The 24,679-nt window shown below is 38.1% G+C and overlaps 1 protein-coding gene across 1 annotated transcript; it reads left to right on the top strand.

The window, feature by feature from the left end:
- Nucleotides 1-180: 180 nt before the first annotated feature.
- kif14 (kinesin family member 14) lies at nt 181-24,451 on the top strand. Its single transcript, XM_081606261.1, has 29 exons — nt 181-1,456; nt 2,717-2,971; nt 3,070-3,157; nt 6,658-6,756; nt 6,971-7,023; nt 7,112-7,142; nt 7,322-7,429; nt 7,520-7,636; nt 8,198-8,316; nt 9,101-9,273; nt 10,031-10,178; nt 10,578-10,641; nt 10,747-10,931; nt 11,103-11,205; nt 11,373-11,530; nt 11,614-11,761; nt 12,817-12,963; nt 13,495-13,627; nt 14,041-14,134; nt 14,331-14,469; nt 14,981-15,087; nt 15,938-16,035; nt 16,810-17,043; nt 17,169-17,356; nt 17,847-17,999; nt 20,777-20,899; nt 21,047-21,121; nt 22,285-22,435; nt 23,258-24,451. The coding sequence occupies exons 1-29, from the start codon at nt 444-446 to the stop codon at nt 23,632-23,634; spliced, it is 4,881 nt and encodes a 1,626-aa protein (XP_081462387.1). The 5' UTR covers nt 181-443; the 3' UTR covers nt 23,635-24,451.
- Nucleotides 24,452-24,679: the final 228 nt, after the last annotated feature.

The raw sequence follows: 24,679 nt of genomic DNA on the forward strand, positions 1-24,679 counted from the left end.
TAAAGACAACTAAAAAATAGAAAACTGATCATACTTATTTTATAGTAGACATTTAAAGTGAGTTCTGACTTGTAGCTTTTGGAGTACGCAACTAAAAGATAAAACCAATCTTACATATGCTGCCACCTAGTGTCCTTTTAACGTGGTTGCATGAATGCGCCAAAAACGTGACGCTATTACTTCAGCCAATCAACAGTCACTGACGGTCGCGATTTGAAATTGAAGCGGGCGAAGGCGGAAGCGAACATGAAAGTATAAATAAAGTAGTTCTGTTTTTAGTGGGGCCATTTACATCGGACGGGACTCCATCTACTTTTAATAAGTAAATTACGATGCGCTTCAATTAGTTTTAGTTTTTTTTAGATGCTGAGGAGCGTTAGGAAAGTGTACAGTTACAGTTAACCGTTAACTAGCTAATCCTGAGCGTTTTGAGGAACGTCGCAATGTCTATATTTAGCGTACAGGCAAGGAAGCATACAACTTATTACGACCATCTAATGTCAGCATCAACGTCCAAGACACCCGGCGGCAGAAACCGACAGGGCGATGTAAAGGTACCAGACACATCTTTAGGAAAAAGTGGGATATCGGGTGCGGAATCGGGGGCTGAAGAGAGCAGGTTATCAGATAAAAGCCGTCAAGTAAACAGAACCTATGTCGTCTCTGCGCTGTCAAAAAGCGGCAGCGGGCTGCAAACACCTTACCGAAGCAGACTCGCTCTACAAAGGAGGTCAAGGAGGAAGAGTGGTGCCGAGAAATCGTTGGCCGAAAGCAGCCAGAACAGCACTCCTGCTCCAGAGAAGAGGCTGACTCTACAGCGAAGGACCAGGACGCCCTCCATGCATAAAGCCGTGCGTGGGGTCAGCGTTACTGCTGACCCACAGCCAATTTCAAAAGTACTCAGTGAACCAAATGGCAGGGCGAGTTTATTTAGGTCGGCAAGTTTAAGAGAAACTGCATTCAAAATAAAGGGATCAGAAGCTGCAACTCCCGGGGCGCAAACCAAAACGCCATCATTTGCTGCCAGGCATCTAGATGATTCGACTAAGACATTTAAAACTCCCACCAAGAGGACGCCGTTTGAGAAAATCGCCGCTAAAAGGGACGTTTTCGAGAGACTGGCTTTCAAAGAAGCACCAAAGCAGGTTGTAGGTAAATCTGCAAGTTTGGAAAGGCCCAAACCCAAAGCTGAGCAAGCAGAAAACGCCAAACCAGTTACAACTCCAAGAGTTAGCAAGGCATCCTCAAGTGTGCATAAAAACCACGCTGCTGTGCCGGAGAGAAAGCCCACCACCGCAAATCAACAAGGGGACGCCATCTTTGCAAGGATGTCCACTCCAGCCCCTGCTGACCAACCCCTGAGCCACCCATGTGAGGCTGCTGGGCATCAGGAGTCATTTAAGATGGAGAACAGTGCAGTGACTGTGGCTGTCCGGGTCCGACCCTTCAGTGCCAGGTTTGTGGGTCATTATTGTCTTCAGAGCCTTGCAAAAAGCTTCAACTTTTTAACCTCACAGCCACACGCTTCAATGTTCTGTATTTTGACTTTTACTTAATCCAACAAAATGTTGTTACTTGTGGATAATTTTTTTTATCAACAAAAACATGAACAATTTTCTGCAAAAGTATACCCATGAATAATATCTTGTCCTAAGTGCCCTTTGAATTTTTGCATAGGTGTAATTTAATCTAAGAATATGTGCATCTGTTCTATGAATGCCTCACAGTTTTGTTAGAGAATATTAAGTGGGCAAAACATATTATGAAAACAAAGGGATCTAGAAGAGAAACCAGTGTGGAGAAGTTTAAAACAGGTTATCAAGCAATATCCCAAGTTTTAAGCATCTCATAGAACGCTACACAGTCCACAATCCTAAAAAAAAATGGAAATGGAACAATTGCAACCCTAGCAAGGTATGGTACCTACTTCTTGGCTAGGCAAAGAAAACATCAGAAAAGCAGCCAAGAAAACCATGGCAATTCTTGAGGGCCTACACAGAACTGAACTCTACAGATCTGGCATTTCTAGAAGAGCCACAAGCAGAAAGTTGCAAGAATTTGTCTTTGAAATTTGTCACAAGCCTTAAGTAAGTAATAATATTAAGTAATAAGTTGAAAGAAGGTGCTCTGGCTTGCATGCAAAATGCTATGTGTTTTTGGAAAAATTAACACCTTAATCACCCTGATGACACCATTCCCACAGTGAAACAAGGTGGTGGCAGCATCATGTGTGGGGCTGCTTTTCTTTAACAGGGAGAGAAAAACTGTTCAGGTCTGTTTGGAAGAAAAATTGAGCTAAATTCAGTCAATCCTAGAAGTAAACTGAAAAAAAAAATGCAAACGTGGTGTGCATATAACGCAAATATTTGCACACCACGTTTTTCAAATTTTTATTTAGAAAAAAAAAGATTGACATCCAACTTCGGTATAATTTTCCTCCCACTTCACAGTTTTGTGATGGTTTGTTTTGGTCTATCATACAAATTTCAACAAAACACAAGTATCTGATCTTATGATGTGGAAAAATCTGAAAAAGTTAAAGACATATGGATAGTTTTGAAAGACACTATTTTAATTAGGATTTCTGTCCTAATTTAAACCATTGATGCTTTTTAAAGTGCCCTGCAACACGGCTGTTCTTTATTTAAACACTATCACACTGAAATTGAAATGAAGTGCATTTTCCACGCTGTTTATATATTCTACTGTGTTGTAGAGAGAAGGCTGAAAAGGCCGCACAAGTCATCTTTATGAACAGCCAGGAGACAAATGTCCAGCATCCAGAGTCCAGGCAAAACTACTCCTTCACATATGACTTCTCTTTCTGCTCTGTGGATGGAGATGACCCCACCTTCGCCAGCCAAAAAACTGTGTATGAGACCCTGGCCAGGCCTTTGTTACAGAGAGCCTTCGAAGGATTTAACACCTGCTTGTTCGCCTACGGCCAGACGGGTTCTGGTAAATCATACACGTGAGTGTTTTTGGAGTTTTTGTCAGTTCATCTGTTTGCCTTTATGAAATTTGTAAATCTTTCACTTTGCTTGGCTTGATTGTGTCTGGTTTTTTCAGAATGATGGGTTTTGAGGAGGAGGCTGGGGTCATCCCACGTTTCTGCCAAGAGCTATTTATGAAATTGGCCTCAATAAAAGATGAAGAGGTAGATTCACACTGAAATATATTACTCATTGACCTTTTTTCCAGAGTGAATTTGCCATAACAGGGTTTCCCCCAGAAAACTTGCTAAGCCCGGTGGTCGGGCGCCGAGGCAGTCCACCTTGTTTTTGTATTAAAAGATGTTAAGTAGACAATAAAAGTAAAAATATAATTGAGTAATTATATGGTATGGGAAAACATCGTCAGTGAACTGCTATATAAACCCACAACCAGTCTTAAAAACAACTAATCAAAAAATACAATTAAAATGAATATCAATTATGTCCCCTTCTGTTAAATCCAAATCAAGTCGGAGGCTCCATCAGGCCCCCAGAGCTTCAGGGGCCCCATAAATGCTAATATTTTAACATAACTAACTTGACTAACTCCGGGAGTCAAGCCTTTTTCCCCATAGTCCAAAAGACTGCATTTGTGGCTGCATTTTTACTCCAAAATGCAGCCACAGTGTCCAAAAGAAAAAACATGCAATTATTTGCATATTGAGAGTCTACAGAGGCTGATAATCTCCCCTCTCTGCTCCTGGATTACCGTTTAAACTTTTGAGTTTTATGTCGAATCCACATGAATTAAATGACAGAAACTAATTCTCTCACTGCATCTTTGATTCATTTTGTCCAGCTGCAGACTGTTGGACTGTCCAGTCAGAGTCGGGTATTGTGTAGTTGGTGCTTTTCATCAGTTTTCAGTTAGCTAAATTCAAGTCTATGGAACACAAAATGTCACTAAAATCACTCTGTCCTTCTAAAATCTTTCAAAAAATCGTGAAAATGCACTGAATTGCAGCGAATTGTATTACTCAACAAATATCGTGATACATATTGCATCGTGACCAGAATATCGTATATCGTATCGTGAAATTATTGTATTGCTACACCCCTAATATATATATAAATGCATATATATATATATATATATATATATATATATATATAGATAGATTGATTTATATATGTATAGATTGTATAGATTGATATACATCTATCTCTATCGATAGATGGATAGATCTATCTATCTATCTATCTATCTATCTATCTATCTATCTATCTATCTATCTATCTATCTATCTATCTATCTATCTATCTATCTATCTATCTATCTCTACCTATAATAGATAGATCTATCTGGATAGATAGAGAGGGAGATTTATATCGGTATGTAGATGTATATAGATATTTATATATGTATAGAGAGATAGATTTATATATAGATCTATTTATCCAGATAGATATCGATATACACTGCTCAAAAAAATAAAGGGAACACTTAAACAACACAATATAACTCCAAGTAAATCAAACTTCTGTGAAATCAAACTGTCCACTTAGGAAGCAACACTGATTGACAACGGGGACCCTCGTCGGGTCAATCAGTGTTGCTTCCTAAGTGGACAGTTTGATTTCACAGAAGTTTGATTTACTTGAAGTTATATTGTGTTGTTTAAGTGTTCCCTTTATTTTTTTGAGCAGTGTATATAGATATCTATATATAGATTTATATATGAATAGAGAGATAGATAAATTTAGATATGTATCTATCTATACATTTATATATCTATATAAATATCTATGTATAGATAGATCTAGCGAGATAGATCGATATCGATATATAGATATCTACATATAGATTTATATATGGATAGATGGAAAGATAGATTGATTGATTATCAATATATACATATAGATATTTATATATGGATAGATACATTTATATTGATGTATATATAGATTTTGATATATCTTGCCCATTTTGTCTAGGTTTATACTTCTAAAATGTTCTTTTTGTTCCATGTTGGTTATATTTTATTTTTCTAAATCTCCCTTTAATTAATAAATGTGGTTGTCTTTTTTTCTGTTTAAAATTAGAAATACGAATTGTATAATGGATGAACATGAGTTGTCATGTACTGGCTTTTTAATATAATTTAAAATGTCCAATTAACATCTACAGTAGCTCTCTTTCCCCTTCCTGCCAATCACTCATCCCACTCATGGCCCCACCCCGTTGACCTCCTGTCTTGTCTTTGCTCTGACAGTACTTTCCTCAACAGATCTTTCTGGTATTTGAGCTTAGCATTCAATTTACGATTTATGTCGAACATCTCATCAAGCTGTCTCATTAGGTATTTCTGTAGTTCGATACTTCCCAATTCAGGTCCCTTAGATTTGGCCTGACACGTACACTTTGCTTCACTTGTGGTGGAAATCACAGTGTCCTTGGAATAACACTGCTTTTCCAAGGATGCTACCTGCTCACCGTCCTTTGCCAGAACTGAAACATTGTGCTCTTCGATATGTTCAGCGAAGAAATTTAGGTCAATACGAGGTTCTGGTTCAGGTAACACCTTCCAAAATGTCTTCTTCACCCTCGTGGACAAAGCTGGCTGATAACTTGGTTTTTCCGGCAGAGGACCGTTATTGATGTCACTATTTTCTGTCAAAAATGTTAGATCTACGCGAGCGTCTGACTCAGGGAAAGATTTCCATAATAGTGGCGTCTTCTTGATACGCTTCGTCATTGATGTCTGTTTCTCCCCTTTCTGATTCACTTTCTTCTGTGATTTCTTTTCGGTGACCAGCTCTGTCTTAGAAATCACAGGTTCTTCTGTACAAGAATCCTTTTTCAAGGAATCTCCCTGATTAGCTTTTTCTTCTGGCAGAGAAGTGTTCTGCTTATTAAGATTTTCAGCGCAAGACTTAAAGAACTGTTCCTTCTCTGCCAGATCAATTGTCTTCTGGGGTACGGAGATCGATTCCTGTGTGATTACTGGTGAAACGTCTTGTGTTCCAGTGCTTTCAGATGAAGTCCTTATTTCAGCGGGGGCATGTTTTTCCAACCAGATATGAAACTGTATCTTTTTCTTCTTGATACGCCTGGTGGTTGGTGGCTGTGCCTCCTCTCGCTGATCCAGTGTCTCCTGTGTTTTGGAGACACTGAAATCCTGTTTGGTGACCAGTGGTGTTTCCTCAACGCAAATCTCCTTTTTCAAGGAAACTGCCTGATCACCTTCTACTTCAGGCAGAGAAGTGTCTTGCTTATTAAGATTTTCAGTGCAAGACTTAAAGGACTCTTCCTTCTCTACCAGATCGATTCTCTTCTGCAGTACGGAGATCGATTCCTGTTTTTCAATTGTTGGAACGTCTTTCGTTTCAGTGCTTTCAGCTGAAGTCCATTTTCTGTTCATGACATTTTCATTCAATGTCATGAACAGAAAGAAAAAGCGACGATAAAGCCGATAATTAAAATGAGGTCGATAGGTTTTATTTATCGTACGATTAATTGATTTATCGTTTATCGCGACAGGCCTAGGCACAATGACGTATCAGCGCATTTAATCGATCATAACACGCTTTTTTGTTACTGGGGGAAACCCTGCCATAAGAAATCTTATTTCTAAATTATTTCACCAGGAAAACGCCACAGATGTGGACGTTTTTCTTCCTGTTATGTATCATAACATGAAATCTATTCTATGCGGCCTTTCAGGTGAAATGTCATGTGGAGATGAGCTACTTTGAAGTGTATAATGAAAAAATTCATGATCTGCTGGTTACGAGGGAGGAGCCAAACCAGAGGAAGATGCCGGTTAGTAGTTTGCAACAGCTGTAAATGTATTTTTCTATTAACATTTTAGAAATCTTGCTTTCCAATCTGACACTTAACGTGTTTGCTTTCAGATTTTGCTAAAAGGAGAAATAAATGCCAAATCAAAAGTTTGGCCTAACTCAAAATGCTACCAGGACATGTCTTTCTGTTATTGCGAGGTAGTTAGTGAAAATGTAACACACTTGATTTTCAGCTGAGGGTGAGGGAGCATCCGGTCCATGGTCCTTATGTTGCCGAGCTCTCTGCGTAAGAGAACCGTTTCTATTTTTACGTTAGTTTCATTCCAATAAAAACAAAAATGATACATCTGAACTGCTTATTTTTCTTTTTCAAGGAATGTGGTGAGCTCTTACAGTGACATTCAGGTAAGCTAGAACTACTATTGTAGAGTTTTTCTTCTCTTAAAGGTTGTCTTGAAGTGGAAAATAAAATGAAAGCTGGAGTTAATTTTGTGTTTGAAAAATATAGCTTATTATTTGAAAAATGTCTCCAAAGTTCATATTTATTATGAATCTTTCATTATTCACTTTGCCTTTTTTTTAAGGGTTGGTTGGAGCTTGGTAACAAGCAGAGAGCCACAGCAGCCACAGGAATGAATGACAAAAGCTCCAGGTCTCACTCTGTCTTCACTCTGGTTATGACACAGACTAAGGTACACAATTCTGTCTTCACTATGTGCTTACACTCATTCTGATGTGCATATTAATTTATCATTTGGTGACTCGTTTATTCATCTGTTCAGACTGAGTTTGTGGAGGGAGAGGAACATGACCACAGCATCAGCAGCAGGATCAACCTGGTGGACCTTGCGGGCAGCGAGCGCAGCCGCACAGCCCAAACATCTGGAGAGAGACTCAGGGTTGGTACAGACGTTGGGATGTTCCCTGTTTAGCTGTAATATTAGCTTCTGTGTCTTGTAGTGTTTCTACTCGGGCTGTCAGTCTGGGGACTTATCTTCATTGTCTTTTATTGCAGTTCAAAACTAATAAAATAGCACGACATTGGTCTAAATGAATGAAATAACAGCAACATATTTGCTGATGTCATATTACTGGATGTATGGTGATATGCTTTTTTTTTCTCGATTACCTATCTTTAATGAGTAAAACGAGGTTAATTTAGATTTTAACTAATTTCTTAAATATCTGATGAGTTGGCCTCAGTTGGCCTCAATTCGTTGATAGAAGCTTCAGTAGGAGTGGCACTCAGCGAGATTTTTAGTGTGAAGAAAAAGTATGATGCTGTTGTTTGTTTCATTATCACCAAATGTTTGACTTGACTCAGCTTTTACTTCATTGATTATATATTATAATTTTTAAAAATCCAGTTTTCATTTATTATAGAGATTTTTTTTCCCCTGTTCTGTGTGCTCTATATTAGCTACTAAAAGGCAAACATTATTTATTTTGTGACATTACAGGAGGGTGCTAGCATCAACAAATCCCTGCTAACTCTCGGAAAGGTCATCTCTGCTCTGTCAGAACAGGTGCTCACCAGGAAGAAGGTTTTTATACCATACAGAGAGTCTGTTCTCACATGGTAAGGATGCAGAAAGCTTCATTAAACACAACATTGTTGGCTTCTTTCCACAAGAAAGAAGCCAACACAAGCCTCTTTCCATAAGAAATTTTGTCAGATCTTGAACTAGCAGCACAGTTTTATACAATATTCTGCCTTCCACATATGTTGGCACCCCTAATGCTTACAAAAGCTTTACAATAAATGATTGCTGTTTACACTTTGTGATCCAAATATGCCACACTATGCTGTAGCTGTAGTTGCTGCTTTAGAATTGTTTCTAAAGCGGCAGAAACGATTCCGCTTTAGAAACATTTTTTGTGCATTTTTTTCAAAATAAACTTATCACAGTTATAATTGTTTTTAAAATGATTGCTCACAATATAGCTATAGCTAAGTTCAATATCTATTTTCTAGTAGCCATGAACCATGAAATCTTTCCCATTTTCAAAAGTGTCACATGGCACAGAGGCCCTGTCATGCATGGGCCTCTGCATATGTCCTACATATCCATCCATCCATCCATCCATCCATCCATCCATCCATCCATCCATCCATCCATCCATCCATCCATCCATCCATTTTCTTACACCCTTATAAAATAAAATAAAATAAAAAATGTTTTATTTTGTGTGGTCATTATGGATCCTTATGTGTCCTTGAAGGATCAGTAATCTTTAAGGTGCTCAGAGACATGACAATTACTCTGAAAACAAGAAGTAGCTGAAATCACTTTCAAATTCAAGCTTATTTAAGGAATCTGGAGCATTGTTTTTTTGTTTGGTTTTTTTTCCTCGTCTTGCAGGCTGTTGAAGGAGAGCCTCGGAGGTAACTCCAAGACGGCGATGATCGCCACCGTGAGCCCAGCTGGCACCAACGTGGAGGAGAGCCTGAGCACGCTGCGCTATGCTCAGCAGGCCCGCACAATCATCAATGTGGCCAAAGTTAATGAAGACACCAGTGCCAAGCTGATCAGAGGTCAGACTTTCTGGACTTACAAAATCAAACGAGTTCATGTTATTTGATTAATCTACACAATCTGAACAACTGTTTGTTCAGATTTTAGAGGTAGAAACAAAGTGTTTGTGTAGTTTTTATCTCTGGAAGCACATTTTATGCTATAAACTGGCACCATGCATATTCACTATTTGATTCTACTAAAGACGAAGAAAAATATGTCTTTAATAGTTGACAGACCTGAAAAGATTGTATATTATTAGTTAAGGTTGTTCTCGATTTATTTATTTATTTATTTCAGTCTTTTGAACTTTTACTCCAGAAAGTTTGATCTTCATCTCCTTCTCTCCTCCCCACATTATAACCTGCCCTCACATTTATCTCTCACCGCCTCTTTCGCTCTCTAGCTGAAATGAAAGCATGGCCCTAACCTTGCTTCCTGCCCTTATTTATGCACTGTCAGTTGCACATGGCGGCTAACTGTCATGCAAGTATTATTTTTCATGAGACCATTGTGCTGCTGTTCAACGTTTTCAGCACTAAGGGGAGCTCTTGCTGCAGATGCAGCTCGTCTCACTGGTCAGTGTGAGAGTTGCTGTTCAGATTAGAACACTGTTGTGCAGTAAATCAGTAGTCACTGACAAATTTTGAATACTTAATGGGAAAAAAAAAAGTATACTCTTTCCAGTCGATTCATTTGTTATGTTGTCGCTGATATTTTCTCAGTGCTTGTTAGGTTTTCATTTAAACAGTCTGGCCCAAACTGGTACGTTTTTAGAGCTGAAGGCAGAGGTGGAGAAACTGCGTTCAGCCCAGATGAACTCCCAGGGCGCTGAGCCGAACAGAGTCCGGATGTTCCAGCAGGAGATCAGCACCCTGAAGAATAAACTTTGTCAACAAGAGAGAGAAATGGTTGAGGCCAACCGGTCAGAATCACTACACTCATTCTAACATCATTTCTTAAACTTTGTTTCTCATGTTTCTGAAGTATAATTTTAGATCTACTGTAGAAATGTCATAAGTTCCACTGTAACCTTCTACCAGCTGGATGTCCGCAGTTAATTGTGAGACACATTTACAGTATAATGACTGAAAATATTTAGAGTATTGCAGCTATTAATTTCTTTACAGTTTTATTAGCTTTGACTTACAATTTAAGATTTTTTTTTTGCTGCCGCATTACTGTAATTACAACATCACATTTTTTGTGGTTTACATTTATTGTTTTTGAAAGTCAAGAGTAATATCAAAGTTTAGATAGGAAAGGAATCAAGCAACACTTTCATTAGAATTTCTAAAGTGATGGTATTTTATTTTTATGTCAGAGCATGGAGAGAGAAACTTGAGCAAGCAGAGATACGCAAACGTGAAGAGACCAAAGAGCTGCAGGTGTGTTTTATTTCCTCCCAAACTAAAACAAAAACGTAACACTTCTCTTTTAACGATGACGGGGCAAGAAAAATCTCAAGTATTTCTCACATCTCATATAATCAGAAAGCAGGTGTGACCTTCAAAGTGGACAACCGTCTTCCGAACCTGGTGAATCTGAACGAGGACCCCCAGCTGTCAGAGATGCTTCTCTATATGATCAAAGAAGGTCGAACCACAGTGGGCAAGCTCAAACCGGACTCCAGTCACGACATTCAGCCCACGGGAACTCTTATTGCCGATCGGCACTGGTGAGAGTCCTGGTAGTTTGGTAATTTGGTGTTCAATTAAATGAACGTTAAACTCTGCTCAGCAAAACTAAACAAGAAAAAGCTAAAGAATGTGAATAGTTACGATCAATATGTTGCATTTGAGTTTAAATTAGAGTTAAATAATTTTTACTTTTCTTTTTCCTTTAAAAGTGTCATAAGTAACATCCACAACATGGTCAGCATCATCCCTATGGATAACGCAAAGACCTTTGTCAATGGGAACCTCATCTATGAATCCACTGTGCTACACCATGTAAGTACCGGAAAAGTATTTGTTAGCTTCCCTTATTGTATAACTTGATCTGAAGGATTAATTAGTAAAAACAAAGATAACATCCTGTTGACAACAAAATAATTTTATGCACAAGGTTCTGTGCTCATCTCATGTTTTATTTATTTATTTTAAAATCTGGTGTCCAGGGTGACAGAGTTATCCTCGGTGGGGACCACTACTTCCGCTTTAATCATCCAGCAGAGGTGCAGTCTGGAAAGCGGGTATCGCGCTGGACAGGCGCCGGGGATGGACAAAAAGACTTTGAATTTGCCAAGAATGAGCTTCTTGCAGCTCAGCGAGCAAAGTGAGTGTTAAGGAACAATTTATTAATTTGGTAAACTAACAAGTAAAGCCAGAATTCCTTTAAATCACTCGCTTTTAACTCAGGCTGGAGGCAGAAATCGAAGAAGCTCATTTGAAGGCAAAACAAGAGATGATGCAGGGAATTCAGATGGCAAAAGAGGTGGCTCAAAAAGAGCTTTCTGACCAGAAGACCCTTTATGAAAATAGGATCCAAGCCTTGGAGAGAGAACTGGTATGTTTTATCCTTTCTCAGAAATTCTCAGAAACCCCTTGTATCGTCAGAAAACGGTACAGGTTCAGATGTAACGTTTTATTAGCTGCTTTTTGACAAATCTTAACAAAATGCCATTCTTCTGTATGCAAACCTAATTAAAATCATAAATTAATTAGAATTTTCAAATTAATTAAAGTACACATTAAATCAAGAAATCGACTAAATTCAACACACAGGTGTATTTGAAATATGCATAGTTTGTCAGAGTAAGAGCACATTTTGAAAATAAAAACATTTAAAGCATAAAACATGCTTTTCACTAAGCCCAGTTTCCTGTATTAAACTTTTTTTTCTTCCTTTTTTTTTGGTCTGTTAATAAATGTTGTCCTTTCATTAGCTTTAAGTGGAAAATTGTCATAACACAGAAAAGACTTGATAGCATCATAATGTGTGGAATTCTTCTTCGTAATACGTTTAATTTATTGAACTGAGCTACTGAAATAAATGAACTTTTCAGTCATATTCAAATTTATTCATTCAGATGCACCTCTAGGATACAGAAACGATACACATTTTCATCACATTTGAAAGCTTAATTAAAATAGTTTTTTTTTTTAACCTTCTGTAATCTTGAAAAAATACATTTTGTACCACATGAAAGCTCTTCTTCAGAAGGCAAGTGCGGCCATGATTAACTTCTAAAACTGGCGCTTGACAAGTGTAGTACTTCGACTGTCCACCAGGGGGATGAGACGGGTAAAGGGTTTCATGAGTTTTTAAAGAAAGTTGAAACATTAATATGCAAAAATTCTCAGAAATACATGAAATGATACTAAATGGCTAAACTACTTTTTTTTTTATTTATTACTAATCTCTTTGCAAATTTAATTTTACTCAAATTTCAATTCCTAAAAGTACTTTCAGCTTTTAGGGTGAAACATTTTTCAAACAAATATAAAAACCTAAAATATGTAGTAACTAAATAAAAACATTATGTACTAAACAGTGCTTTTAATTTGAACTGTGCCTACCATGCACCAGGCACGTTTAATAAATTTGTCATTTTGTTTCAGAATGAGGAAAACGAGCGAAAGCATCTGCAAGAGAGAGATCAGCAGAGGGTGGCTAGCCAGATGGCAGAGCTCAAGATAGCCAAGCTGGAGCTGGAAAAGGAGGTGGACTCCCAGAAGAGACGCCTCCGTCTCCACATGGAAGCTCAGGTCAGGAAAACAAAAAAAGCTATTTGTTTTTATATGTAAAGATTTGATCATTTTGTCCCTGTGCACTCACCTGGCCTTTTGTTGAAATTTAAATGCATCTTCCTTCTTAGAGGCGGAGAGGAAACGAAGCTCTATATTGTTTTTACAAAATTATATTTTCCTTTGTGTGTATTATAATCTTAGAATAAGACATTGAAGAAATAGCCTAAAATCCAATATTTATAAACTTGCAAGTAGTAAATCTCTCTCTGACTTTTATTTGTGTATTTTACCTAAGATTTTTTTCTTTTTGCTTTTGCTTTATCATAAGATAGCTCAGTACAGCAAGTTTATTACTGTTATTAATCTCCCAACCCCTTAATTTTTGACTATAGAAAACGAGCATAAGTTTAAATAAATATCCTTACTCTTGATCTTCTTAATTAATTGGCCATTTGGGGTGTGTTTTGAGCTATGCTATAACCTGGTTTAAGGCTAAATGTTATGGCCTGATGGGTGTAACATTGTTTACTTCGCTGTGATTCACTGCAGGCTATGGAAGAACAAAGAGTTTGCCAAGCAAAGATTGTAGATGCCCTGGAGGCAGAAAAGAGGAAGATCAGCAAGGAGTTGGAGGAGATACAGAAGAAAAGGGCTCTTAGGGAGAAGCAAACTACCAGGAATGGTGAGTTGGAACAGCTGCTACCATTATGTGTCTCAATAAGTTAGCAGGAAAACTTTTTAAGATTCTTATACTTAAAAACGTAATGCCCCCTTTTTCATATTTTTGTTCCTTGGTTCAGGAGAAACAAAGGGGTGTGTATTTCATCAAATTGATCATCCAAAGTCAGTAATGAAATATAGTGAATATATTTTTTTCTTTATTTCATTATCTTAACAGGAAGCATTGAGTTTTGCTGGTAGAAATCAGATCAAATCCACAGCTCAAGTTTATTTGGTGGATTCATGTTTTATAAACTTCTGTAATATGGCTGGCATAATAAGAAGTGGAATTTTGGGCGTCTAAACCTCACTGTGCTTTTTAAATGCTTTCAGAAGCTTACAGTCATGTCTTGGTGTTTTATTTCTGTGTTGCAGCTTCTCCACAGTGGGATGCCATGAAGCTGTCCTTGATGATTGAGGAGGCCAATAAAATCAGCGTTAAGCTGAAGAAACACACTCTCTTTAGCAGGTGGGAAAGACGCAGTCTGGAAAGTTTTACAGAGGGTTACCGTCAAAATGGGGATTAAGAGTACATGGTTTTGCATATATTTAAACATTTTATATAATATTTTGAATTGCAGCTTTCAGTTTTAAAACCCTATGTAAAGCAAATGCCATATTTGTGACAATTAGCTATCATTGTTGTCATTTTTCTTCTGTTTTAGACATGAAAGCTCTGAGACTGAGAACACCCAGCAAGGCGGGCTTCAAGTGCGCGTTCAAAACACAAAGCTGGGAATCTCCACTTTCTGGAGCTTGGAAAAATTCCAGAACAACATGGCTGTAATGAGAGAGCTGGAGCAGGTTGGTCTTCATTGAAATAGATTTTTCTGATGTAATTTTAAGCATTTTTTTGTGTTTGTTTTATCTGATTAGCTGGCTCTTTGTCTGCATCAAAGTGTGCACTTGTTTTGCAACCTGTTTTCTTGACCGTCTAAAGTTGCCTCTGCTTTTTCAGGATTATTTAATTAGGATTCTCCTTTGTTCGTCTCTGATTTGAATTTAAAGCTCTTCCTGTGTTCCATAATACGCTGCTAACTTCACAGATTTCCTACCTCAATTGAAAGGTGTTTTAATGATGGTTATTGAGAAAAACATGTGCAGACTCCCACCTTTCCCATTCCTCATTCTGCATAATCAGAGACTGACATCACCTCTCACTTAATTGCCTATTTCCCTCCCATTTGACCTTATTTACAGTCCAGATTGGCTTGTTTTATGTCTGATGGAGGGATGCAGCCTCACTTTGCCATGCTTTTCTCATTAAGTTGAGTAAGTGAGACCGGGCTTGTCAGCACTGCTTTACTCTCCGCAGGGGGATTCCACCTCTAAAGATGACGATGTGTTTTATGACCCTGATGATGAGTGGGAGCAAGATATATCAGCCTCCTCTGCTTCCACTTCCTCCTTTTCTCGCCGAAGGTAATTATCCATCTCCGCTTCTTATCCTGCAGACCCTCTGTTTGCATCTTGTCTTTGCAGTAAGTAGTTAGCTTTAGTTGTACGAATTATGTTAGCAGAAAAAACTTCCAAACTTCCCTCTGCATGTTTCCAACTCACAGTTTATTCTCGTCTGGGTTTTTGCTGGCCAATTAAGCTCTTATTTCAACAATGTTCAAGCAAAAGAAATGTTCTTTGACATTCTAATTGTGTATACAGAGAGGTAATGAAGTTTGTATACACATGTTTTACACAAGATCCTCTCATTCTTACACAGTGTAATCAACAAACTGCTGGTAATTTTTTTTTCTCTTCCTGATTTGGTTCATTTGGTTTTTATTTTATTCAGTCTCTAGTCTACCAGGTCAACACGGTGTTTAAACTGAGGGGGATTGAAGTTTCCTTCTGTCAGACTTCACACCTTATAAACAAAACATGTAGATGGACTCACACACACAAACACAACCCAGGGAAACTACAAATATCTAACATTTTTCTGTCACAGCGTTGTTTTTCATGGCAAGAAGTTCTGGTGGTGCCCAGCTCTCCACCAGATCCAGCCAAATGAAACAATTCACACACAGCTTGTGACTCCATCCTGCTTTTCGCTCTGACTTTAATGGACATACTTATATGCAGCATAACTTTACTAAGATTCGTGCTCTCTCTTTTTTTCCCTCTTTCTCTCTTTAACCAAAATCCTACATTTTTACTACCCTCATGATTGCAGTTCTCAGTTTTGTTATTCCCAAAATGTCTAAAAAAAAAAAAAAAAAAGATTAATTTAAAGTTGGCTGTGAACTTAAACTGCTTATATTTGGTTGAACTTCAGGAGCCGAAGCCTTCTGAAGACAAAGCGAATCTCTGGACGTTTGTATGAAATCCGAGTTCATCCCATTCAGAGCCTCACCAACTCCTCACAGTCTGCTGGTAAGGTGCTTGATAACAAATCAGTTGTTTAAAAAGTCTGTGAACTCTAGGAGCTAACTGGTACTTTAAGTAGTGATACCTTTTTTTGACTAATGTAAATTATGTTGTAATTTAATATAAAGATATTGTGAAAAACTCATTTGTAAAGCATTTAAAAAAAAAAAAGTTAAAGTACTTGCAAAATCCCTGCTAAACTTGATTTGTACCAATAAAATAAAAATTTGTCATCTTAAAAAAAAAAGTATGATTTCTGCTAAAGATCTTAAACATTTTTCAAATGCATAAAATTTTTAATTTTATGCATTTGAATGCATAAAATTTGAAGAGCACTTCAACCCATCTCTGCAAACTTCTATAAAACAATACCTGTTCCTTAAACAGGTTTTTTGTGGCGTAAGGGAACTGACACCCAGTCGTTCTCCTTAGCGTCTCCACTATCAGCTCTCACTGAAAAGAAGGTATTTAATTTGGGTTTAGCTTGAAATTCAGGAATTTCATTAGCTGGCTGAAACTTGTAGTTTCAGCCAGCTAATTGAAATTCACCAACTTCCATTCATGTTGAATTGAATATAAAAGCACATAGCTTACATGCTAGAGTTAAAAAACAATAATTGATGAAAGTGTTATTTAACTGATAGAAGCTATTTTTCACAATTAATATAGGTCTTACTTTTAAATCATGATCCTCAAAAGGTTTTATATTGTCTGAAAATAACTAAGAGAAACTTTCAGTGACGCTGGTTATTTTTGTTACTTCTCCTGTTTGCACTGCAGGGCTGATGTGTGGATCAGTCAGACCTCCTTCCAACCAAACGAGCGCCACGGAACCCGCTGTTCCCAGCCTCTGCAAGGAACTGATTGGCCGGTCCGTGGCTCGTCTGCGAAGCTACAGCGAGACAGAGGAGACCTTGGCAGACAGACTGATGTCTGATCTGAATCTGGTATACACGGCTGTCCAAACTATATCTGACTTGTATGAGGGTCTAGATGATGACTGCCAAGACAGTGGTGAGCATCAACTGATTTTTTTTCCAAACAATCATTTATGGAATATTATGAAAGTCCTTTGTTCAACTGTTAAGTGTTGGGGTTTTATTTTACTCAAACTTTTCTGATTGCTCATCCATCTGCAGTGTTTGTGTGCAGCGTGGCAGCCCAGACTGAACTGATCAAGGCCACGACGGCGGTGGAGACCGCTGTGTTTGTTGCCATGCAGTGGCTGGCCACTGTTAAACGCTCCTCCGGCTTGCTGTACTCGACTGCCGAAGAACTTAAAAGCCAAGTCAAAAAAATGGGAGGATTCTTCCAAATGCTTATTCAGGTGAATCCACATAGTGACATAAAGCAGGGATGGAGGTTTCTGGGTATTTTTATTTCATATAAAAGGCTAAATTTAAGCCGACAAAATGGTCTTCAATTAGGCGTAGTTTGGACATGCGGCGGCTTATCAAAATGCCGATCTGACTGACAGGTCTTAGCTCTGAGCTGTTTGAGCTCTGTCTATGGAAATGGCAAAGCAGAGGGAATTCTCAGCCTTGAGCTCCACACAGGTCATGAATATATGGAAAGGAAATCTAAATTCCTGACAACTCTTGGCACCTAAACAGACAATTTTTACCCCTAAACCGTGATATGTTTTTTTTTTTTCCCACCATTTTAATTTATTTACTGACCCTTCAGATTTCATCAACCGTTGTGTTGACTCTCATTGATTTGCTGGTAAATTAAATTTAATTTCATCTGTTTGTTTACGCTAGCCTAATGTTGGAGGTAAAAAAAAAATAAATAAAAAACTGTTTTTCCCAATTCAGGGTTGTGAATCCGAGATCACATCCATGGTGAAGGAAGCACGGAGGAAAAGCAGTCAGTGCTTGGATGCGGCGATGCTCGCGCTCGCCCAGATGGCGGTGGTGACGGGCATGCCGCTCAGTGTTACGGCGCCTGGCAATCAGGCCACAGGCAAGGTAACTCTTGTAATACTCTGTCTTCTGATCCACAGAAAATGAAAAGTAGTAAAAGATTTGTGGATAGCCAGAGCAGTTAAGACATTACAACCTAGTTATTAATGATCTGAATACTTATGTCTCTTTTTTTTTTATGTACAAAATGTTTCGATCTGCATAAAGAAAAAATAAGATTGTTGTTGCTGCCTTGATGAAGCAGGAGAAAGCGGTGACACACAAATCTACTTAGCTTCATTTTTCACAGCAGTTCAAACCAGATGTTTACTTCTGTAACTAGGAAGCCAGATGTTCTAAGTTCCCAAATGACAATAGAGAGATTTTTTTAAAACAAAGATTAATTTTTTTTCTTACATTTCCCCAGTAGTTGGTAGAACAGCCTTTAGTCTGTATGACTTATAGCAAATGTTTTAGGTTTGCTTTGTAAGCTGCTCAGAATAGTTTGCTGGCGTTTTGGACCATTCCTCCTGACAGAACAGGTGTAACGGCGGCAAATTTGAAGGAGTCTTTCTTGGATGTAAATTTTCTATGGGACTGAAATGGGAGCTTTGTGATTCCCTTTCCAAAATGTTGACTTTGTTATACTTGAGCCACTTGGTGACTAATTCGGTGGTATGATTAGAGTCAGAGTTATTTGGAAAACCCCTTTGTGGCCAACCTTTAACTTCCTGGCTGAGGTCTAGAGATAATATTTCAATATTTCCACATGGGGTTCTTTTCTCGTGATGGTTTCTGTTTTATTAAACGGACAAGTGTCTCCTGCAGCGAAGCATCCTGTTGCTACCCAGAGGCTTCAGTGGTGAGCGTGTTCTTGTGCTTGTAAACTGACGCATTTTCCTGCCAGTGTAACTACAGTCATTATGGCCAAATACTTCAATGTTAGTCATCAGACCACATGTCTCCAAACGTTAAGGTCTCTGTGTTCATTCAGAAACTGTAATCAGGCTTTCAGCTCAACTACCTGTGCTGAATATCACCATGTTTTTTTTTTTTTTAAAGTTTGCATTTAAACGCTAAAATCTGCCATTAATGTAAATGTTTAAAAAAAGCTAGTATTAATTTTCACCTTCAGCATCTTCACTTTTTAAGAGATTTTACCTGATAAAGTTAGGATATCTCACTTTATGTTCAGATAAAAAGAGTCACAGCTGATTATTCACTGATTTCAAGTTAGGATAGAGCAAACTCACTCTAGCAGCTGGTGCTGCAAATGTGTGTGGTTATTCTTTCTACAATATACACCCCCAAGGCTTTAAATGTATGGATTTTTGCAAACTTCTTCTGAGTCAAAACTGGTCTTAATTCTCTAAAACTATCATAAATACCTGTGATTGCTGACTGTAATCCTGATTGAAGGTCTACTTTTTCATCTTCCCTGCGTTTGGAATTTGGGATTCTCACAGTTCATTTAAAATCAATTCTACCTAGAAATTCCCACATAATATGGATTTGCAGTATGTGGTTATGAAATTATGTACAATTGCTGATGTATTTGAAATTTTGCCACTTAAAAAAAAAACCCCTTCTGAACTCTGCAGTTGTGGGAACAGAGATATCAGATTGATATTCAGGACCTCCTTAATGTCAGGAAACCACACATTTATTCAGTCAATTTCTCCGCCTTTTTCGCCAGCCTCAGTTATCTAATGATGATTTGATACCTATTAAATTACCTTCTGTAACTTCACATCACATTGTGCTCTCTACCCTTAAGATTTTGTCAGTTTAGGTCCCATTTTGAATTTTGTCTCCCTCTAACTAAATGCCTTTGTTAAGAAATCATCTACTTCCCCGATGCTACTAAAGCTGCTTGGCACGATAGAGACCTTTAATGAGATGTTTTTTTCGTCTTTGTTTTTCAGAGTTGCCCTCAAAATTTACCCTGTGTCCTTCTCATTTGTTCTTCTTCTTCCAAATTAGACACTGTATCTCATCACTGTTTCCAAATTTTCCAATTTTCCTTGCTGAGCCTTGCTTAGGCCTGATTAGAAATCAAACCTCTCTAATATTTATATGGAAAACTTATGGCAATTGAGTCCTATTTGTCTGATTAAAATCAGAACTGCTTGGGAACGTAAATTGGGTGTAGAACTGTCTGAGTCATGGTGGGATAAGGTGATTCTCAGCATATTTCTAAGTACACCATGTGCTAGGTTATAGTTTGTACAGTTTAAAGTAATAAAAAAGGAGTCAATTTTTTAAAATCTCATTTATCTGAACTCTTCCCTTCAATTTTAGACCAGTGTGACAGATGTCAGACCTCACCCTGAAACTTAAGTAATATGTTTTTCTTCTGCCCAAGTTTGTACAAATTCTGGAGTAATTTTTTTCTGCACTCTCCGGGGGATTTTTAGAACCCAGATCCAAAGTGATCCATTCACTTTGGATCTGTTTATGGAGTGCCGGTGATCACGTTGATCAAGTTATGCAAGTTGTGCAAAATGCATATAATATAAACAAATTTATATAATCTCTTGATAAACAAATAATAGTACTTAAAAAAAAAAAAAGAACCCCGCAATCTCCATAATCAATGACGACGGAAGAGTGAATTTTTATTCTATTCTAAACAGCATCACTTTGGGATTGAGGTCAAACTGAATAGTTTTGCAACACTTTTAATTGAGCCAGTCCAGCTCTTCAGGCTCTGCTCTAGACTATCAGGGATGTTTGCTGTATCTTTCTTTTCTCTACCGTTTTGTTGGTTACGCTGTTATAGTTTTTGGAGCTGTCCACTGTCCATGCACATGTTCACGGTCTTTAATGCTCTATGCTTTCAGCAATCACTGTTGAGCTGTCTGCTGAGGGGAACCAGAAAGGGCGTGCGCTCTCTCCTGGAGGAAATCCTTGCCATCACCAGGGAAACGCTCAGAGATGCTCAGCTGGCCTATCCCAGAAACCCAGTAAGACATCAGACATTCATTTGTAGCGGGAAATTGTCTGATTGATGTCGCGTAATTTGACATGACTGACCTGTAGGCTGACCGAAGGAAATCTGAGTGAGTTTCTGCCTTTGATGTCTTTCAACTACTTTTCATCTCTGCTTCCAGGTCTTACAGAGTCTAAAATCCAAAACTCTTGATATGTCTCATGCCCTGCAGATCTACATTCAGTCTCATATTTCGGTGAGTTTCTGCAACACTTACAGGTGTGTGTGTGTGTGCGTGTGTGTGTGTGTGTGTGTGTGTGTGTGTGTGTGTGTGTGTGCGTGCGTGTGCGTGTGTGTGTGTGTACTATCCCAAAAACCACTGGTGGCTGCTTTTTGAAACCAGAATCGGATGGCACTCTGCACAGTCAGCTGAAACAATTCATCTGCCTTGACATGAGATTAAATGAAATAGATTAACACCCAGTCCCACAACAGCCCTGTTAAAGATGCCACTCAGCCTTTATTGCTACTGTAAAGCTCAATGCTCTCCAAGCTTATCTCTGCGCACTCACCCCTCGGCAGTAGTTAACGTAATAAATATGGTGAATGAAGTGGCATAAGTCACAGCTAACAGGCTTGTTTGAAGTTATCTTAGCCACACAAACTAGCCAGTGGTTTTGTTGAACCAGTAATGGACACTTGCAGGCACCCCCCACAGTTAAATAAAGCTGAGTTACAACCTCTGTCATGGGATCTCGTGGACATGTATGCAGCACAGTGTTCTGCTTGGAGAGAGCATGGATGGAGATCCTTCTTCTTGTATGAAGCAAGTCTTTTTCTAATTCTCTTTGACATTGATGTGATTTTATAATGTTTGCAGCCTTTTCCCTTTGCTGCCAGAACTTTAATTTTCTTAAAGCAACAAAGGTAGCATTGGTCCCTTTTTGGTAGAGTACATTTGCCCCAACACTGTAAGGTACCCAGACCCACGATGCCGTTTGTATTAGTTGTCAAGATGGGACATGTTTAGGAAATTATGGAATCAGATTTGATCTCACAAAATGTTGGTGACAATTTTTGCTATGGATGCAGTTCGAATTGAGACTTTTCTTTTTACGATTGTTATGCAAAATGTTACTGTTGTGTTCACCTTGAGACATTTTGGCTTTTATTCATGTAAAAATTGAGTGGAAAATACAAATTTTGTGAATTGCTAAAGTTATTGAAGGTAATTATTTTTATATAAAGTGGTGAAAAATAAACCCTGTTAAGGTCCAATTACAGCAGCAATTCTTTGCATGTTTAAAGAAGCGATATTGAACTTAGTTGACGTCAAAGACTTTCATTCTAAAATCTGACTTTTTTTGTTGCATCTTACTCATTATTTGCCATTCTGGGTGTATTTCTGTTTTCACACAGGAGCAAGAAAATGATGAAGAGGCGCATGAGGAGGAGGACGATGCAGTCTTACTCGCTCATTTACAGAGGCTGAGGACTACGTCGACCAAACTGTTCCAGCTCACCCAGGCCATCCAACAGATGCAGTCTTGTCTGTCTACAGCCCTGCGAGGTGACTGTTTGAAATTGCACATTTCTTAGGAATTTTTCTTTTTTTAATCTCCGAACTGGTTGACTTACTCTTGTAAATAAAGCTCATCAGGGGCAAGCACAAACTACTGTCAAACTATAGAGGAAATCTGACAAACAGTATCTTGGTGAGATGTTAGGTCAACACATGTGGCTAGAACTGCATCCGTATGCCTTGGCATCGGTTCTTCATGCCTGGAAATGGAGGGATGGAGTACTATTCATCCAACAGTGGTGCACTATTTGCTTGAGATTTGGTGATTGCAGAGGTTGTCAGAAATTATATTCATCATACCCTCTTTCAATTGATTAGATTTTTTGTTGAGCCTTATTTTGCAGTGCAGTTTTCAAAATAGTCAAAAAATATTTTGAGTCCTGCCTGTAATTCTGAGTGGATCAATTAGTATAACCTTCCTTGACTTGCGATCACCCCTCATTTCAACACAAGTTGATCCCATCCTGAACTAACATGACACTTCAGTTTATCCTAACAGGTTTCAGAAACTAAACATATGTCAGTCCTGTCTATTTATGTATTTATTTTTGCACTTTTAAATTATTTGTGGTATTTACATACATTTCCATTTTTCAAATTACCTGCAACTCTACTCGTACCTTTTTTTTTCTTCTTTTTTTTAACTTCAGTAATTAATAGAAATTATTCAAATTGTCAATATTATTATTTTATGGCAACACTTTCAAAAAAAATTTGACAAAATTAAAATTTGATTATCTTTCTTCTACTACAGTGATGTGATCATTGGATAAAAAAAAGTGCATGTTTGATTGACTTCTGTTCTTCCAGGTATGGATAGAAATCCTGATCTCAGCAGCTGCAGAGAGCTGATCTCCTCCTCTACCAAGGCGGTGGATGAGTTGGTCATTGGCCTGTCCCAGGAGGGAGTAGAGGCCAAGTCCTCGCAGCTTCCCTGCCTTCAGACGGTCTTATCTACACAAGATGATCTCCACTCCGCCCTGCAGTCCTTGTCGTCCTCTTTCTGGAGCCAGCAGGGGGTGAAAGACAGCAGAAGTTCAGCCGGCTCGGACAACAGTCTGGAAAATGACTCCGCCATCAAAGAAAGACCCACCACTCACAATGCAGTTAGAAATAAAGGTGTGTACAAAGTGGTGTACCCCTTTGCTTCAGGTGTGCAGCCTTGTGGCAGCCCTCACTGGGTGTAATATCTCTTTGGGTTTTTAATCATAGCTTATAGTTTAAAAGTTTAAATAAATTGTTACCTTGAAGAGAGGCAACCTGCTAGGATTCAAGTAACTGTAAAAGTACAGGAAACAATCTTTGTTAAGCAAATAAATACTTGCCTGTGACATTCACAAGCTGCAGAAAATGGACACAATCTTTCTTTGAAACATTCAAAAGTAACAATTGTGTTGTTTTCAACATGGTGTAAAGGAAAATACTGTTGAAGTTTCTTTGATTTCTCTTGTTGGTATGGTAAAAACACGCCCTCCAGTTTGAATATATTTATGATGCGCCAAGTGAAGCTAGAACGTTACTCATGAGTGTAAATTGTACGTTAACTGATGTTGGGTCAATAGAAGCTCTAAAGAAAAGGGCAGTCTTTGTCAAACCATTATTTCAGGACTATATATTTTTGGGACATGTAAAGTCTCAATTATGGGCACTCTAGGTAGGCTAATTTGTAAGAAAAAGAGGACCTGGCTTTTACACTATTCTGTACATTGTGTTTGCTCCTGTATATTCTTCTGCTTTCGTATCACACTATTTGCACTCAGTCACTTGTAAATTTTGGGTTTCATGCTAATATTTGTATCTAAACGAATGCTGTTGTAACCATTTTTTTATTGCTTTAAAAATAATCCAGCCACTTGCACAGCGGCTAAGAATCGCATGGTTGGTTGATTTTACATGGATTCCTAGTTCTTTACCTTCAGCTCACAAGGCATTACTGGTAGAGCGCACCCATTCAAAGACTTTTACTATTAAGTAGCAATAAAATCATATTTTTTCTATATTCAACGCGTTTACATTTATGCTGGCTCTCATATACATGGCTCTCAACTAAACTTTTCATTAATTGAAAAATTATGGAAGCCCACATTTTGTTTTTAACCTTTGAAATTTGTGTGGTATTTGTACTTTTTATTTAAAACAAAAACACATTAAACCAATGCTTCCCCACAAAAAACTGACAATTGCATCATTTACAAAGGGGGGGAAAAAGCCTAAAGCATTCATTACAGTAAT

This window comes from Poecilia reticulata, chromosome 4, assembly GCF_904066995.2.
Source record: "Poecilia reticulata chromosome 4, P_reticulata-male-v2, whole genome shotgun sequence".
NCBI classification, from domain to species: domain Eukaryota; kingdom Metazoa; phylum Chordata; class Actinopteri; order Cyprinodontiformes; family Poeciliidae; genus Poecilia; species Poecilia reticulata.

What these genes read in the sequence shown, in the direction of transcription:
- kif14 (XM_081606261.1), top strand. Translation starts at nt 444, where the DNA reads ATGTCTATATTTAGCGTACAGGCAAGGAAGCATACAACTTATTACGAC. An exon ending in AAGCCTTGGAGAGAGAACTG is followed by an intron (nt 11,762 to 12,816) that starts GTATGTTTTATC and finishes ATTTTGTTTCAG; the next exon opens with AATGAGGAAAACGAGCGAAA. An exon ending in AAACACACTCTCTTTAGCAG is followed by an intron (nt 14,135 to 14,330) that starts GTGGGAAAGACG and finishes CTTCTGTTTTAG; the next exon opens with ACATGAAAGCTCTGAGACTG.